The sequence below is a fragment of the Mustelus asterias genome, chromosome 15 (genome assembly GCF_964213995.1).
Source record: "Mustelus asterias chromosome 15, sMusAst1.hap1.1, whole genome shotgun sequence".
Taxonomy (NCBI): domain Eukaryota; kingdom Metazoa; phylum Chordata; class Chondrichthyes; order Carcharhiniformes; family Triakidae; genus Mustelus; species Mustelus asterias.
This window is the reverse complement of record NC_135815.1, coordinates 13365098-13384398: the sequence shown is the minus strand read 5'-3', so window position 1 is coordinate 13384398 and position 19301 is coordinate 13365098. Positions and strand designations below refer to the sequence as shown.

The following is a 19301-nucleotide window of genomic DNA, read 5'->3' as shown; positions in this document are numbered from 1 at the left end:
ACACAAAACAGCAATGAAATCTTAGTAGCTTCGCCATACCCATGCTGAAACCCATTTAGAACCAGCCGCATTTCAACCCAAATTATATTTATTTCAAATAGATTCCAACATTAATAATTTTGCACAATCATTAAAGTCTGCCGCTTCCAAAGAAAGAAAAAACTTGCCCTGTGAAATTACTTACGCAGTAAATCCATTGATCATGTGAGCATACTTGAGCAAGACAAGATCCAGCCAGCCACACCTCCTCTTTCTACCCGTGGTGACTCCCACTTCTGACCCTCGTGACTGCAGCAACGCACCAATCTCCTACAAATCGTGACATCACAGTAACGCACCAGTTATAATTGAGGCATACTGCACGTTCTCTCAAATTAGCATCAGTAACATGCAGCCCTGACACTTGCAGCTTTTCGCTGCCTCCATCAAGCACTTAAATGTCGCAGAAGAAAATAAATAGGACAACGTTACAAGGGTCAATCTGACATTCTGTAATGTCAGGGAGGATATATAAAACATTACATGAAGCATTGCTGTCTGCTTAAGTACACAGTAGTCATGATAATGACTACAAAACAAAGGGGAAGCTTGCGTGGTATGAGAGAAAGCTAGCTAGTAATAAAAAAGCAGATAGTAGGAATTTCTACAAGTATTTAAACTGACAGCAAATAACCAAAACTACTGCTGGTGCTCTAGAGGGTGAATTGATAATGAAAAACAAGGAAATGGCAGAGATGTTTGACAGATATTTTGTGTCTGTCTTTACTGTAGACGACTTAGAAAACTTTCCAAAGATACTTGAAAGTCAAGAGGTGAAAGTACTTTTTGAGTACTTTAGAGGGGTCAGTTTTTGTCCAATGTGTGCAGGAGGGTTTCCTGACACAGTATGTAGACAGGCCAACAAGAGGCGAGGCCACATTGGATTTGGTACTGGGTAATGAACCAGACCAGGTGTTAGATTTGGAGGTAGGTGAGCACTTTGGTGATAGTGACCACAATTCGGTTATGTTTACTTTAGCAATGGAAAGGGATAGGTATATACCGAAGGGCAAGAGTTATAGCTGGGGGAAAGGAAATTATGATGCGATTAGGCGAGATTTAGAATGCATAGGTTGGGGAAGGAAACTGCAGGGGATGGGCACAATTGAAATGCGGAGCTTGTTCAAGGAATAGCTACTGGGTGTCCTTGATAAGTATGTACCTGTCAGGCAGGGAGGAAGTGGTTGAGCGAGGGAACCCTGGTTTACAAAAGACGTTGAATCTCTTGTGAAGAGGAAGAAGGAGACTTATGTAAAGATGAGACGTGAAGGCTCAGTTAGGGCGCTTGAGAGTTACAAGTTAGCCAGGAAGGACCTAAAGAGAGAGTTAAGAAGAGCCAGGAGGGGACATGAGAAGTCTTTGGCAGGTAGGATCAAGGAAAACCCTAAAGCTTTCTATAGGTATGTCAGGAATAAAAGAATGACTAGGGTAAGATTAGGGCCAGTCAAGGACAGTAGTGGGAAGTTGTGTGTGGAGCCTGAAGAGATAGAGGCGCTAAATTAATATTTTTCGTCAGTATTCACGCAGGAAAAAGACAATGTTGTCGAGGAGAATACTGCGATACAGGCTATTGGACTAGACGGGATTGAGGTTAATAAGGAGGAGGTGTTAGCAATTCTGGAAAGTGTGAAAATAGATAAGTCCCCTGGGCCGGATGGGATTTATCCTGGGATTCTCTGGGAGGCTAGGGAGGAGATTGCAGAGCCTTTAGCTTTGATCTTTATGTCGTCATTGTCTACATGAATAGTGCCAGAAGACTGGAGGATAGCAAATGTTGTCCCCTTGTTCAAGAAGGGGAGTAGAGACAAACCTAGTAATTATAGACCAGTGAGCCTTACTTCTGTTGTGGGCAAAGTTTTGGAAAGGATTATAAGAGATAGGATTTATAATCATCTAGAAAGGAATAATTTGATTAGGGATAGTCAACACAGTTTTGTGAAGGGTAGGTGAAAGAACAAACCTTATTGAGTTCTTTGAGAAGGTGACCAAAGAGGTGGATGAGGGTAAAGCAGTTGACGTGGTGTATATGGATTTCAGTAAAGCGTTTGATAAGGTTCCCCACGGTAAGCTATTGCAGAAGATACGGAGGCATGGGATTGAGGGTGATTTAGTGGTTTGGATCAGGAATTGGCTAGCTGGAAGAAGCCAGAGGGTGGTGGTTGATGGGAAATGTTTATCCTGGCATTCAGTTACTAGTGGTGTACCGCAAGGATCTGTTTTGGGACCACTGCTGTTTGTCATTTTTATAAATGACCTGGATGAGGGCGTAGAAGGATGGGTTAGTAAGTTTGCGGATGACACTAAAGTCGGTGGAGTTGTGGACAGTGCGGAAGGTTGTTGCAGGTTACAGAGGGACATAGATAAGCTGCAGAGCTGGGCTGAGAGGTGGCAAATGGAGTTCAATGCGGAAAAATGTGAGGTGATTCACTTTGGAAGGAGTAACAGGATTACAGAGTACTGGGCTAATGGTAAGATACTTGGTAGTGTGGATGAACAGAGGGATCTCGGTGTCCATGTGCATAGATCCCTGAAAGTTGGCACCCAGGTTGATAGGGTTGTTAAGAAGGCATACGGAGTGTTAGCTTTTATTGATAGAGGGATTGAGTTTCGGAGCCAGGAGGTCATGTTGCAGCTGTACAAAACTCTGGTGCGGCCGCACTTGGAGTATTGCGTACAGTTCTGGTCGCCGCATTATAGGAAGGACGTGGAAGCATTGGATAGGGTCCAAAGGAGATTTACCAGGATGTTGCCTGGTATGGTGGGAAGGTCTTATGAGGAAAGGCTGAGGGACTTGAGGTTGTTTTCGTTAGAGAGAAGAAAGTTAAGAGGTGACTTAATAGAGGCACACAAGATGATCAGAGGATTAGACAGGGTGGATAGTGAGAGCCTTTTTCCTCAGATGGTGATAGCTAGCACGAGGGGACATAGCTTTAAATTGAGGGGTGATAGATATAGGACAGATGTCAGAGGTAGGTTCTTTACTCAGAGAGTAGTAAGGGCGTGGAATGCCCTGCCTGCAGCAGTAGTGGACTCGCCAACATTAAGGGCATTTAAATTGTCATTGGATAAACATATGGATGATATTGGAATAGTGTAGGTTAGAGGGGCTTTAGATTGATTTCACTGGTCAGTGCAACATCGCGGGCCGAAGGGCCTGTACTGCGCTGTAATGTTCTATGTTCTATGAAAAGGAAGGGGGAAACCTATAGCAATCACCATCACCAGGGAAAAGGTGTCAGGTTACTATTAGACCTAAAGACTGACAAGCCCCCAGGTTCAGATGGCCTGTACCCTTGGGTCTTCAGAGGAACTGCAGAGTTAGTAGAGACATTGGATCGGTTATAATCTTCCCAAATTCCTTAGATTCTGGAAGAATCCCAGTCGATTGGAAAATGGCAAAATGTATTCAAGAAAGCAGGTAACTAAAGGCCAGTTAGCCTAATATCTGACAGAGAAATTGCTAGAATCCATTATTAAGATGGTTATATCAGGATGCTTAGAAAATTGTAATGTGATCAGGCAGAATCAATGTGGTTTTGTGAAAGAGAAATCATGTTTAAGTAATTTATCTTTCTGAGGAAGTAACATGCAAGGTGAATGAAGGGGAACCTGTAGATGTAATGTACTTGGATTTCCAAAAGGCAGTGCCACACCAAAGATTACTACGCAAGATACGAGTAAATGAGGTAGGGGGAACATTATAGCATGGATAAAGGATTGGTTTGCTAACAGGAAGCAGAGTGGAAGGATAAATGGGTCTTCCTTGCAAGCTCTAACTAGTACAACTATTTACAATCTATATCAATGACTTGGGTGAAGGGATCATATGCAAGGTGGCTAAATTTGCTGATGACACCAAGGGAGAACATAGAACATTACAGCGCAGAACAGGCCCTTCGGCCCACGATGTTGCACCGACCAGTTAAAAAAAAAAACTGTGACCCTCCAACCTAAACCAATTTCTTTTCGTCCATGAACCTATCTACGGATCTCTTAAACGCCCCCAAACTAGGCGCATTTACTACTGATGCTGGCAGGGCATTCCAATCCCTCACCACCCTCTGGGTAAAGAACCTACCCCTGACATCGGTTCTATAACTACCCCCCCTCAATTTAAAGCCATGCCCCCTCGTGCTGGATTTCTCCATCAGAGGAAAAAGGCTATCACTATCCACCCTATCTAAACCTCTAATCATCTTATATGTTTCAATAAGATCCCCTCTTAGCCGCCGCCTTTCCAGCGAAAACAATCCCAAATCCCTCAGCCTCTCCTCATAGGATCTCCCCTCCATACCAGGCAACATCCTGGTAAACCTCCTCTGCACCCTCTCCAAAGCCTCCACATCCTTCCTGTAATGTGGGGACCAGAACTGCACACAGTACTCCAAGTGCGGCCGCACCAGAGTTGTGTACAGTTGCAACATAACGCTACGACTCCTAAATTCAATCCCCCTACCAATAAACGCCAAGACACCATATGCCTTCTTAACAACCTTATCTACTTGATTCCCAACTTTCAGGGATCTATGCACACATACACCTAGATCCCTCTGCTCCTCCACACTATTCAAAGTCCTCCCGTTAGCCCTATACTCAACACATCTGTTATTCCTACCAAAGTGAATTACCTCACACTTCTCCACATTAAACTCCATCCGCCACCTCTCGGCCCAACTTTGCAACCTGTCTAAGTCTTCCTGCAAACTACGACACCCTTCCTCACTGTCTACCACACCACCGACTTTGGTGTCATCAGCAAATTTGCTAATCCACCCAACTATACCCTCATCCAGATCATTAATAAATATTACAAACAGCAGTGGCCCCAAAACAGATCCTTGAGGTACACCACTTGTAACCGCACTCCATGATGAATATTTACTATCAACCACCACCCTCTGTTTCCTATCCGCTAGCCAATTCCTGATCCAATTTCCTACATCACCCCCAATCCCATACATCTGCATTTTCTGCAGAAGCCTACCATGGTGAACCTTATCAAACGCCTTACTAAAATCCATATATACCACATCCACTGCCTTGCCCCCATCCACCTCCTTGGTCACTTTCTCAAAAAACTCAATAAGGTTAGTAAGGCACGACCTACCTGCCACAAAACCATGCTGACTATCACCTATCAATTCATTACTCTCCAAATAACTATAAATCCTATCCCTTATAATTTTTTCCAACATCTTGCCGACAACAGAAGTGAGACTCACCGGTCTATAATTCCCGGGGAAGTCTCTGTTCCCCTTCTTAAACAATGGGACAACATTCGCTAACCTCCAATCTTCTGGTACTATACCAGAGGCCAACGACGACCTGAAGATCAGAGCCAGAGGCTCTGCAATCACTTCTCTTGCCTCCCAGAGAATCCTTGGATAAATCCCATCCGGACCAGGGGATTTATCTATTTTCAGACCCTCCAGAATATCCTGCACATCCTCCTTATCAACTGTAATACTGTCTATTCTACTCCCTTGCAACCCAGTGTCCTCCTCAGCTATAAGGAGGTAGGAAAATACCTGGTCAACAGGGGGTAGGAGTCATAAATGATAGAGATAGTTTAAGTGAATGGGCAAAAATTTGGCAGATGGAGTATAATGTGGGAAAATGTGAACTTATCCACTTGGCTCAAAAAACAGAAAGGCAAAATACTATTTAAATGGCGAGAGATTGCAGAACTTGATGTACAGAGGGATCTGGGTGTCCTAGTACATGAATCACAAAAAGTTAGTATGCAGGTACAGCAAATTATTAGAAAGACAAATGGATTGCTGGTGTTTATTACGAGGGAGGAGAAATGTAATCGTAGGGATGTTATATTGCAACTGTATAGGGCTTTGATGAGACCATGTCTGAGGAATTGTGTACATCTTTGGTCTCCTTTTTTGAAAAGGGATATAATCGTGTCAGAAACAATTCAGAGAAGGTTCACTTGACTCCTTGCTTCCTCCTATGGAGGAAGATCAAACATGTTGGACTTGTACCCATTGGAGTTTAAAAGAAGAGATAATCTTATTAAAGCAAAAATGATCCTGAGGGGAATACTTGATAGGGTGGATACCCAGATAATCTTTCTTCTTGTGGGGAAGACTAGAACTATGGGACACCAGTTTAAGATTTCCCTTTTAAGACATAGATGAGGAAAGATGTTTCCTCTCGGACGGTCATAACTGAATTCTGGGCAATGCCATCTTGGTAATGAGAATGTTTCTCCTTATATTAAAAAGTTTACTCCATGTGTCTGAGGCTATACCCCAAAGTTTTCTGAAGTGAAGGTGGTCACATTGTCTGTGAATATTGCCTCAATAACAATGCATAGAATCGGTCTACTCCCCACCATTATTATCAATGCACAAGCATTTTTATTGCCAATTTCTCAATCTTCGAGAAATGCAGAAAATAAACAATCCATTTGGGTTATTTCAAGGTTACATTTTAAACACAAAAGGTCTCAAGTTAATTTCTAATTTGAATTAAATGACTTGGGACTTGAAACAAAGTTCAACACTAATTTAGTTATAATCTCCAAAAAGAATGTTTTGTAATACCTGTAGACAGCCTAGGAATGCACCAAATTGGCACTGATAAGTGGTGAACTATTTCTCTCGTCTCTCACTGGGGTGACAGAGTGCAGACAAGAGCACCTATAGGTCAAAGGGGGAGGGGAAAACTGGATTCGGTTCATGTGCCTGACTCACTCCTGGCTGATGTATGGTGAGGGCTAGAGCAGACCCAACTATCATGGGCGGCACGGTAGCACAGTGGTTAGCACTGCTGCTTCATAGCTCCAGGGACCTGGGTTCGATTCCCGGCTTGGGTCACTGTCTGTGTGGAGTTTGCACATTCTCCCCGTGTCTGCGTGGGTTTCCTCCGGGTGCTCTGGTTTCCTCCCACAGTCCAAAGATGTGCGGGTTAGGTTGATTGGCCATGCTAAAATTGCCCCTTAGTGTCCTGAGATGCGTGGATTAGTGGGTAAATATGCAGGGATACAGGGGTAGGTCCTGGGTGGGATTGTGGTCGGTGCAGACTCGATGGGCCAAATGGCCTCTTTCTGCACTGTAGGTTTTCTTCTATGATTTCTAAAGCTGATGTCAGTTTAATATCCTGCCAGTACTGGTCAATGACTAGGGATTTGGGTGAGATGCTAGGATCGCCACCCACTTACAAACAAAATAAAGAGTGGGGAGAAAAGGCATGAGAGGAAAGAAGTCAACCGCTGAATATCTTATGGTTTGCAAAAGAAATGGCAAAGGCAAAAAAAAATTGCCAAAGGCAGAAGAATAGGCTGTTTACTGTCAACTTGAAGGAATCTTGGAGGAACATTGATAGCAACAAATAAAACTACAAGAAAGGTTTGAGGAGAAAGTGATGGAAATGTGCAAGTTTCAATGCTCCATATGAACTAGAAGGCTTACATTATCTTGTTCTGTCGGGAATGCCCCAATTCCAACCCTCGTTGTGTAGGCTTTCACCACTCCATACACTTCTCCTACATTCTGAGGGGGGATTCCCAGTCCCGTGCACACACCACCCACTGTGCAATTTGATGAAGTCACAAAAGGATAAGTACCTTTGAAAGAATTAAAAAAGTACATTTCTATATTACACAGTGTTACAAATTCAGGTTGTGCACGCCACAAATGTGGGCATTATCACTGGAAAATATAAATGAGGACATATAACTACTACCACAAAACAGTAATTCATAGGCTGCGAAAGGTTTTTGGACATCCTGACGATGTGAAAGGTGTTACACAAATGCAAGCACTTCCTAATAAATGATATTTTGGAATACAACTGTAGTGTTCCATAATCCTCTGTTGGGTAAACGTTCTCTGTGATACTTACTTTTCGCGGATACATTTCATAATTATTTTTGGAGTCAATTGTTCTCTCTTTAAATGGAAGGATGTTAATGCTGATGAATGCATCATTTCAACAGGAACCCAGAGTCAGCATCAAGCATTGCAGATCCTTCTACTCTCCCCCACCAATGCTCCTCAGTCCAGGTCTCCCTCTGCTCTACTTTTCTCTTTTGTGTTTTAGCCATCCAACTGATATTGCCAATTTAGAGGGAGTTTCTTAGTGCAGGCTCATTCGCACTCGAGAATGGTCAAAGCCTGGCCAAACTCCCTTTAACTGGGATCCTTACAACTTAACCTGGTGTTGTTAAACTTCTTACTATCCTTACAACCTACAGTCAGAGGAATCTTTCATTAGCCTTTGCTGGTCCCAGAGGGTTAAGTCCATGGGTACATTTCTTAATATGCATTAGTGCTGCTATCCTCTCGTTGCCACTCAACAGTTGAAATAGAGGTAGTAACACAATATTACACCAGTGTGAGGGACCCATGCCAGAAAAGGATAGCCTTGGATGAAGCATATTTCTGGAGTGACAGGTCTCATTAGCTCCCAACTACAAGAGGTTGTAAATTATAGTTATAAAGCCATACAGGTTAGTTCTGAACCAAACTGAGGTAACTGAAGTACAGTTCTAGGGATAAAGGTTTGAATTCAGAATAAATTTATGGATGTTTCATTATAATATCTGGAACTACAGAAAGTTGTAATAATCAGAAAATGAGGATTAGAAAAGGAAGAGAAAAAAAACCTATTAAAATTTTTAAAATAAATTCACCCAAATGCCAAGACCATTGTCTATAAACTACAAACATACTTGGCATGTTGTTACACCCAAATTTCAGTCTTTTTATAAACTTCTCTGCAAAGCTCTGCCTTATGATGTCTCTGGTAGAGAACCATGTGAAGGGGTAAGGAAGACAGACATACATGGGTATCTGTGCTATTCCGCTACTGCTGTAGACACACATCACACAGTGGCCAAAACACAAAAATGAAATCTCATACAGTACTTGTATAGTTGCACAGTTCTTTTAAGCACCTGGATACATTTTCATGGAGATGTAATGGAATCTTACCAAAATCAATATCCAACAATGCTGCATTTGCTCCTTCAACTAGGATATTCTTTTCTGGACCATGTAAAGCTTCGTACATGAAATAGACTCCATCTCTTACCATAGGCTTGATTCTCTCCACGTATCCCTGCAGATAAGATCAATCTTTAGTATATGTTTATATAAGAACTATTGCTCTCAGTCACTTCTTTGTGCCTTACTGAGGCTGTAGGGAAAAGCACAAAACTTCCCTATGCTAAGGCTGCTTGTTATCTTTAACTCAGATTGCTCATTCAGCTCAGATACAACTCTAGCTCGGGATATTTTCAACTCCAAGTGAGGTGATACTGTTCTGCCCAGTGCCACCTGTCTGGATCTGCTGAATGATCGAGCTTCTCTGCCCTTTAGCTATTCCGACCTGATGCCAGCAGCCTTTCCTTCCTCTGACACCTACCTGCTGCTTGCCCTCAATCCATCTCAAATGCAACTGTCATTTTTTATTTATTAGTCACAAGTAAGGCTTACATTAACACTGCAATGAAGTTATTGTGGAATTCCCCGAGTCGCCACATTCGGGCATCTGTTTGGGTCAATGTACCTAACCAGCATGTCTTTTGGACTGTGGGAGGAAACCGGAGCACCCGGAGGAAACCCATGCAGACACGGGGAGAACGTGCAAACTCCACACAGACAGTGACCCAAGTCGGGAATCGAACCCGGGTCCCTGGTGCTGTGAGGCAGCAGTGCTAACCACTGTGCCACCGTGCCGCTCCACTGCCTTTCCCACTGGTGCTTGTTCCTGCTGACCCAGAAATAATGGCCCGTAACTTCCTCAGAGTTCCACAAGGCCCTTCAAGCCTGCCCTACCAATCAACACGATTCATGGATGATCTTCGAGGAAGGTCTCCTTTTCTGTACCATTTCCCCATTGCCCTCTATTCCTCAATCTATTTCTTGATCGGAGGGGGTGGTTGGATTGGGAACGATGTGGGAGATTTGCTGTGGGGGGTCCGACCTGTGAAGGGTGTCTCGTGCAAGGCTTGGTCTGGATGTTTAAGTAGTTAGTCTGGAGCTAGAAAAGTGATTTTTCCTTCTAACTAACTCCAAGGTAAAACTGACAAAACCATCTGCAGTTAGTGATTTAAATCTCTTCTGTCGAATGTCTTCCAGTCCAGTGCAATTGTCCAGAGGAAGTTGGTGCTTCTAAACAATTGCCAGTTAAAAGTCTTGCATGGGAACTTCCTCGAAGAATTCCCCAATGCATCATTGGGGTACCCCCTAAATGCGATGCTGGGGAACTAGGAAGTTATAGACCATTAAGCTGCTAAGTTTACATCAGGGACCAAGGAACTGGGTTTGGATTCTTCAAAGTATCAGCTGGACTGTGAAGTGGTAACAATAAATAGGAATTAATTAAAGAATTGAAAGCTGATTTATTGGGCTGCAGCCAGAAAGGCTACGGGAGGGGGTGGGTGGTGAGGGGCCCCATGCCAGAGGGCCGTGGCGCTAAACAAGAGTACACTCATTTGTTTTAAAACTTAGTGACATTAAAACAAAACTATGTTAAACAGGACAAGGTTAAAACCTACTGTAGTTTAAAATGTGAAAAACCAGCTTGAGTTTGAGTTTTAAAAGATAATCTGACAATCTGCCTTAATTTGAATGCCACTGTCGTGTTTGCAGGATTGGGGATTTAAGCTTTGAACAACAAATTAAACACAAGCCACATTCTGGAAATTTTTAACTTGCAAATCAGAGAGTAGACAGCATCACCCTGTAGCGAAGGAAAACCAACTATACTGGATGTGGTTCTGATCCAGTTTGAAGGCCTTCTTCCTCTAATAACTCAAAACAGTCTTTACACATATCACACAAAGGCATTCCATACTCATTGAGACCAACACAGCAGACTCCACCTTGTGGACGAGGATCTGCCCCACGGGGTTTGGGGATGGAGGGGGGGGGGGATAAGGAAATTAAGCAGCTTTATAGTCGGGCCGTGGCTGAACTGTACTTTTAGACCAGATTCAAGATAACAATTTTCTCTCTTCCATTGTCCTAAAAGGTCCTTTGATTATGATCATTGGTTAGCCATTGCTGTTGGTTACTGGCAATACCAAATATATAAGAACACAAGACGAGTGTTGTAATGAAATCAAGTTTTGATCAGCTTACCTTGAGCTTCTCCAGCTCTCCTTCCACATCAACATCCAGATTAGGATACATGGACATATGCTGATTTGCCAAGACCTTAAACCTGAGGAAAATGGATGCATTTTAAGATGCAAAGCGATGCAATTCAATGGATTAAGTGCATTAGCCTTCATGAATGCAAATTTGCAAAAATAGAATTTCCTAATTTTAAGGCCATTTCTACTTTTCATTGAGGTGAGAATGAACTGCGGATGAAAACCACTTTGTTCCGAGAGAAACACAGTTTTTGCTGGTGTTAGTGCCGAGTAACCAGGGAATGATGTCTTGTAGCAGTACGTGGGCATAGATCCTACTCCCCCACTCTGATACAAGTACATTTAAGAGGAAGCTAGTTAAGCCTATGGTGGAGAAAGCAATTGATGGTTCCACTGATAGTGTTAGGTGAACAAGGACGCGGAGAGGGGGGGGAGGTTGAGTAGAGCACAAGCACTGACAAGGACTGGTCAGGTCAAATGGCCTTTTCCTGTGTTTTATATTCTCTATAATTCTGTTATGGGATGGCAGTGGTGGCAAGATTCTGCAATGTGTAATTTGGAAACCCTTTGAATTCCTGGGCAAATTTTTAAACTGGGTAAAAGCAATTCAAAAGAATGGACTGTTTTAAGACACGGTAGCAATACAGAGAGGGTCGAGTAAGTTTTTTTAAATAAAAACAGGAAGATTTTATTTTAAAGTGAGACCACTGGAAAATAAAATCTATAGAAAGCCACCTTTCGAATTTGGTCTCATTTGTCAAATGTATTGATGCATGCAGCCAGCACAAGCAGGCTTGTTTCCTACGTTATAAGAAACAATAACACATATTATAAATCAATAGCACTAATTTTCCAGCAATTTTTCTGCACCGTTTGAAACTGAACAAATTTCCGATTCTGTCTTTCCACATGCTTTTTGGTTCATTACCTCGAGAATCAGAAAAAAAATTGTGAACAACACTGTTGTTGGATCAGCTGACTGGTTAATAAACTTTCAGCAAACTGTGAAATGAGCAGCCAGCTAAATAGTGTCAACAGTGGATTTCCACACACACCATGTGCAGAAAGCTTAGTTAAAACGCAATTTGTAAAATTTTGCAAATCAGTGCTTCAAGTCCCAATTTACACCTTCTGATATCAGATATTTAGCTGCAACACATTAAACAAATGCTATGCTGCAATTAATAAACTAACTCGAAATGCATTTACTCAAGTACGACAGGGTTACCCTTAGAACAGATATACTTTGCCTGGACAAATGGGGTAAAGGGGACAATCTGTGAACACCAGGAGCAAGTAAATTGGTTTAACCAGAGAGTTTATTCAAATCTCTATACAAAAGATAGCTGGTGAAACGGTGAGAAAATAATGACCGTGTTAAGGTAGCAAAGTGCCAAGAAGAGTTTGCATGCAGAATATACCCAGGACTTTCTACAACTGTGAAGCACACACCCCAGCAACAGCTTATGCATTGGTATCTGCAAAAAAAACCAAGGCCTCTAAATCAGGGAACGGTAACCAGCCTGGGCACACCACAAAACAAGAAAATACAAAAGTTACTTTATGAAAGGGACAGCTATTACTGTCCTGCTGTCTTAGTCATTAAATACACTTGATCTTGTCAAACTAAACCATACAGAATGGGAAAGTTCCAAGTCTGATTACTGGCCTGCCCTGAGGTCACCAGATAAAGACCAACAAAGGAAGCTCTTAGACTATTATCGTTCATCCATCGAGAAAGACTCCTCTTATTGCAGCTTCTATTTTCTTCTTAAAGCATTCCAGGATAACCCTTTTGCTACTCTAAGGGCATATGTATTTGACTCATTGGTCACGCTCTATACAAGGTGCTTCTGGACAGTGGTCCTAAGTTAGACTTGAATTAGTTTGAATCTGCATCTCCTTTCCCTGTAATTCAGTTTGAAGTAATATTACAGATTTATCTTTTCCATGCCATTGCCTACTTTGCATTCCTTCAACATAACTGCTCAGTTTATACTTTTCAAGGCTGAAAAGTCGAAGTACTTTCAGTCTTTGCTCACAACTCAGGTTCTGACGAACAGCTTTGTGACACTTCTCGGAATAATATCCCCCTCGTGTCATGGTGACCAAAATTGGTGAGATCTGGCCGATCCTTTTTGAAATGAACGTTTTCATATCATGCTCATGATTATGAACACAGTCACAATCTGTGCTTCATAAATTTGCAGCCTTTCCTATCACGTTATGCTATCTAATTTTAATTTTTAGCCTGAGACTTCCACATCAAGGCACACGTTTTCTGAGGTTGTTGCTATTTAGGGAAGAAATGTTGCTTGTGTCCTCACTTGTGAATATTGGTTATTTCAGCCACGCTCATTTCCCAATGTTACTCAGTTGCAATGCCTCCTAATTGGGGAATGTCCACTGACAACATCTAGAATCACAGGCAAAGAGCGGCCACACGGACAAGCTAGTGGATGGCTGCCAGCCACCAACAGGACCAGATCCCAGAATCTGTCACTGCTTTCAGTAGAGTTGAATAAAAGCTGACTGGAAACATCAATTTGGGCCGATACCAGAAAATGCATTTAATTAAATGCAAAAATAACCTGGATGCATCGTATTTCAGAATGTTGGCTGAACACTAAAGCAATGACATGCATCAAGCTGGAGCTTTTGCCGGCTGTAACATCAAGGACATTGTTAGGACAGATGAGAAGGGAATTAAAAAAAAAAAAATCAAGAAATTCAGAGAGATTGTTGCAACTGCAGGTTAACAGTAGCCATGCTTTAAGAAGCTAGTGCCGTATCCAGTGGGCTGAGGGACCGGGGTATCTGTGGGTTTTGTGATGATATTTTACAAGCTCCTTCATTTGATTTGGATTCTCCTTTGGTTTACATTTACACATAAACATGTTTATGGAGGAAGGTTTCAGAGAATTCAATGTTTGGACACAAAATTCAAGGTAGGTTTCTGCTTAATTAGTTCGTTTGGAACTAGGTCTTAAATAGATTAAATTAAATTAGGACGACATTTAACGTGACATAGTCTACGTGAGTGAGGATAGTCACACTTGCAAGCAACATCAACTACAAAAATAAATGCAGAAAATGCTGGAAATGAAATAATTTAACTCATATCCTTGGGACTTTATTGCACCTTCAGCACTCTCTGAACTTCTGGGAATGTCTTTACACAAGTTTAAACTAACTTGTTTTGACCGATAAGCAAACAGCTTCATGTATATCAAGATTAGCCTTTTGTTAGGATGATGTGTGGTGATCAATAGTCACTCAAATCCTTTCGCAGCTTAATTATTTGACTCCTTGTGCACATTGAAGGTTTACTGTTGCAGTGTGCAAAACTCGCATTGAAATCCGCCATCCCCTGACTCACCAGTCTAATTTGAGAATATGTTGTGGTCGGTGTGATCAATCTTATAATGGTCACCTTGGTAGCAGAATTATATACAGGGAATATAAATCTATGGACAAACAGCACTAGTCATTCCCTCCTCCACCTTAGTCATCAATGCCTCCCTCCTGTTCAGCTGATTTTCAATCCAACCAATTTTGCCTTTAATATTATGGGCCTAGCTCTTCACAAAATGGCTTTACCTTTACTGGCAACACGTACAGCACTGCTGTCCAATGCATTAACCACTAGCCACATGTCAATTAGGAGTTCAGATGTGGCTAATTGTACTGTATTTCTGATCAGCAAGTTTTTAAAAAAGTGACTCAATCTAATCTAAGTACTCATATCTGCATGGTTATAGGCATGTGCACTTTAAATTAAGTGTGCATTTTTTCATAAAATGCTAAATCCAAAAGAAGAACATAGCAGTTTTTTTTTTTAAAACCTGTTATTTGTTTTAATTCCTTGGTTGCTACTTATTGTTTATTTGTTGAAGCAGTGTGTAAGACGGGCCAAAATACCAGACATCAGCACCATAGAAACACCAGTGATAATGGGCGAGGGCTGGGGGGGGAAGCTGTCAGCATGGTCAGCTAGAGCAATTGGAAAAATCACACCAGGCCAGCGGAAGAAAGCACATTCGTGAGCGGTTCAGCGTAAGAACATAAGGAAATCTAGCTAATTTGGTCAACAAGCACACAGAATACCAGAACATTCAACTACCTTTCAGAAAAGTCATCAAAATCAGTCAGAAGGTCACATATCCTGAGCCCGCTCCGAGCTGCTTTTGAAGAATACACGGGTCCGATTCCCTTCTTTGTGGTGCCCAAGCTGTTAAAGACAAAGTTATATTTTCTTTAAGTCATCACCCACCACTTTAATGCACACTGAAGTGATTTTATTAAAAACAAACAGTAAAAATGGACAGGAGTTAGTAAAAGAAAAATAAAATGGGCCATGGTGTAGTTTAATAAATGTAAAGGCTGATTTTAAACAGTGAGAAACGTAAAGACATTTTATGTCCTAATTAGTTTTAGACAATAGGTAGTTGTCATTAAAAGCTGCCTGGAATTAAGGGAACTAAAGTTAGAAATCAGAGTTGACTCAACACCATCAACAGCAGATATTGTCAGGTTAATCTGAAATGGGATCTATAGTTAGCAACATACAAGAAAAAATTGGGCCCATCTTAAACACAAAGCAGTATAGAAAGGTACTTCTGAAGCAACAAATCTGGCTCAGTTTCAATTCTCCAAACGCTGATAGATCGACATAATCATAACCAGTGAAAAGGATAGAAAAAGAGATCTACAAGGATCTTGCTTAACATTTTGTTTTAAAAAGTTGTTAAACTGACAAAAAGCATAGAAGCAAAAAGTTTTGCATATCAGCACAAAATTCTTAACTGTTCGATTATAAACTTCTGTATGTGTTAATGCTAGAAATGGCCTCAGTAATTTTCAAGCTGCAATCGCACCCTTTTCCATTTTAGCTAGAGAAAAATAATAGAACATAATACTTTAAAATGGATACAAACTTCTGGCTCGGCGAATTATTCCCTGATTTCTGACCCTGAAAGACGAAGTTTGGCCTCAACTTCCCGTGTGCAACTCAGCAGGTCTCTATATTGATTAATTAGTATGGGGCATGGGTTTCCATTAAAAAAAGGGCAGCACGGTGGCACAGTGGTTAGCACTGCTGCCTCTCAACTCCAGGGATCTGGGTTCGATTCCCAGCTTGGGTCACTGTGTGGAGTTTGCACCTTTTCCCCGTGTCTGCGTGGGTTTCCTCCGGGTGCCCCGGTTTCCTCCCACAGTCCAAAGATGTGTAAGTCAGGTGCTTTGGCCATGCTAAATTGCCCCTTAGTGTCCTGGGATGAATAGATTAGAGGGATTAATGGGGTAAATATGTGGGTTTACAGGGATATGGCCTAGGTGGAATTGTTGTCGGTGCAGACTCGATGGGCCGAATGGCCTCCTTCTGCAGTGTAGGGTTTCTATATACCTGATGTGCTTGTCCCCTACCCAATACACACCAGACAACACAATCTTTTCATGTAATACTATACTTTTTAAACCTAAAAAAGTCAATGACCTGCAATCTGAAATTTTCCAGCACTTGCCAACCTGCAAAGCTCCCTGACCAAACAATTAAACTGTCTGTTTCCAGGGACTATATTTACTCAACAAATAGACTTTGGAGTCTTAAAGGGGCATAGTTGCACTTTAACAACCAAAGTTACATTGTGGTTACAACTCAAGTGTTATAGATTTTTTCTGTCTACTGCATATCTAACACAGAAAGGATGGATCTAATGGCCTTCTTCTATGCTGCAAGGTCCTACAAGGCTATGGTTGTAGATGCAATCTCAGGTTCAGAGGAGCCCATTGTTGCTCAATAAATCCCAAGTGTTAGCTGCTCAAAAAGAACTGCTTCTAAAGCATTTACATATTTCCTTAAATACTGTACATAATACAGATATGTATCACCAATGCTCTGTACAACTGAAGTATAACTTCCCTACTTCACTAATCAATTCCCCTCACAATAAGCAATAACATCTGCCTGTATGCTAGCTTTTTGTGATTCATGCATTAGGACACCCAGATCCCTCTCCAGTGCATGAATCACAAAATAGTAAAAAGTTGAGGCCCCAGCACTGATCTCTGTGGCATATCATTCGGTGTGCCACAGAGAAAGGTGGTGCGGGAGGTAGCATATTGGCATGGATTCAAGATTGGCTAGCTAACAGGAACAGAGTTGGCATAAATGGGTCTTTTTCTGGATGGCAGGATGTGACGAGTGTTGTGCCACAGAGATCAGTGCTGCGGCCTCAACTTTTTACTATTTTGTGATTCATGCACTGGAGAGGGATCTGGGTGTCCTAATGCATGAATCACAAAAAGCTAGCATACAGGTAGATGTTAATGCTTATTGTGAGGGGAATTGATTAGTGAAGTAGGGAAGTTATACTTCAGTTGTACAGAGCATTGGTGAGACATATCTGGTGTATTGTGTACAGTATTTAAGGAATTATGTAAATGCTTTAGAAGCAGTTCAGAGAAGGTTTGCTAGACTAATACCAGGAATGTGGAGTTACCTTACGAGGAAGGTTGGAGAGGTTAGGATTGTATCCGCTGGAGTTTAGAAGATTAAGAGATGACTTGATCAAAATCTTTATGGTCCTGAGGGGTATTGACAGGGTGGATGTAGAGAAGATGTTTCCTTTTGTTGGAGAATTTAGAACTCGGAGCCACTGTTTACAAATAAAGGGTCACTCATTTAAGACGGAGTTAAGGAGAATTGTTTTCTCTCAAAAGGTCGTGAATTCCTGGAACTCTCTTCACCAAAAGGTAGTGCAAGCAGCATCTTTGAATATTTTTAAGGCAGAGCTAGATAGATTCTTGATGAACAAGGGAGTGAAAGAGGTAGGCAGGAATGTGGGGCTGAGGTTCCAATCAGATCAGCCATGATCTTGCGTGATGGAGCAGACTCAAGGGGCCGAGTGGCCTACTCCTGTCCCTAATTTGTTTGTTCGTATGCATCACTTGAAGAGTCAAAAAAAAAAAATCCTGCATTACATAAGTAATTAAGAAACGAATAATACAAAGTTCTGTTGCAACAAAACTGTTAAGAATGTTTTATACTAATCACTAGGTTCGACCTTGGCGCATAAGCAATGTTATTTCAAAAGACCAAGCACAGGCAAAGAGGGACTGAATAGATATTTTTTGTGCTGCAAGATTCTACATCTCAGACAGCAAAAAAATCCCCAAAATTTAATTTGAGAGTCACGATTTATCAAATTCCACTTTACAAAGATGTTAAAAACGTTTTCTTGCAAACATGTAGAAGCCTTACTTTTTTCCTGCTTGTTGTTGCCTCTGTTGTTCCTGAGCTCCATCAGCAGCTTGGTGGAAATCAAACACTAAAAACAAAGATAAGGATTTGATGTTGCTGCATTAATTTAGTTACTTGACAACGTGCAGAAATTATTCCCGGTTTTGCTGTCCTATCGTCAACAGCCTGTTATGAGTCAAAGTTGAACTGGTAGTATCTGTGCTGTGACCAGCATAACAATTTGAAAGGTTACTACCTCCCAGCACACTGCCACTACACACACCTCTAAGGATGTGGGAATACCTGACATTAACTTCCACCAATTTTATTAGCATATCCCTTGAACAATTTATGTTCGTGCCGCCATTCAACAAAGCGAATATCTCTTTGGAAATTATGGCTAAAGTCACCTAAAACACTTTATCCAAATCTGCCTCTTATAATTCTATCAAAATAATCTTGTCCGACTTCTGCAGGAGATTTTTCAACTGGAGTATTAATTTTGATCGTAGGACCACCACCTGGAAGTTCCCTGCCAAGCCACTTACCATTGCGACCTGGAACTGTATTGCTGTTCCTTCACTGTCACTGGGTCAAAATCCTAGAACTCCCTAACAACAGTGGATCGCAGCATTTCATGAAGGCCAACTTCTCAAGGGCAATTTGGGATAGGCAATAAATGCTGGCCTAGTCAGTGACACCCACATCACAGGAACGAATGTTAAAAAAAGGTACAACCCGAGCTTGTAGCCAGGCTTTGTGCAGCTACCAGTTAATTAAAATTATAATGCACCAGAGCGATGTTTATTTAAAATGGAGTGAAAATCCTATAATAATGCAACTGATAAACTTTATATTAAGTAAATAACATTTGTACTTTCTAATCTAATTCTGGATCATTTCTGG

General features: G+C 41.6%; 1 protein-coding gene across 1 annotated transcript in view; it reads right to left on the bottom strand.

The window, feature by feature from the left end:
- Positions 1–19301, bottom strand: part of LOC144504341 (adenylosuccinate synthetase isozyme 2-like) — a 38536-nt gene that overhangs the window by 8783 nt on the left and 10452 nt on the right. The window contains exons 4-9 of the mRNA XM_078229510.1: positions 18417–18483; positions 15279–15386; positions 11142–11223; positions 8988–9114; positions 7464–7618; positions 185–309 (exon numbers count right to left, since the gene is read on the bottom strand). Coding sequence (XP_078085636.1) covers positions 185–309; positions 7464–7618; positions 8988–9114; positions 11142–11198 — 464 coding nt within the window. The 5' untranslated portion in view covers positions 11199–11223; positions 15279–15386; positions 18417–18483. The remainder of the gene's footprint in view (positions 1–184; positions 310–7463; positions 7619–8987; positions 9115–11141; positions 11224–15278; positions 15387–18416; positions 18484–19301) is intronic.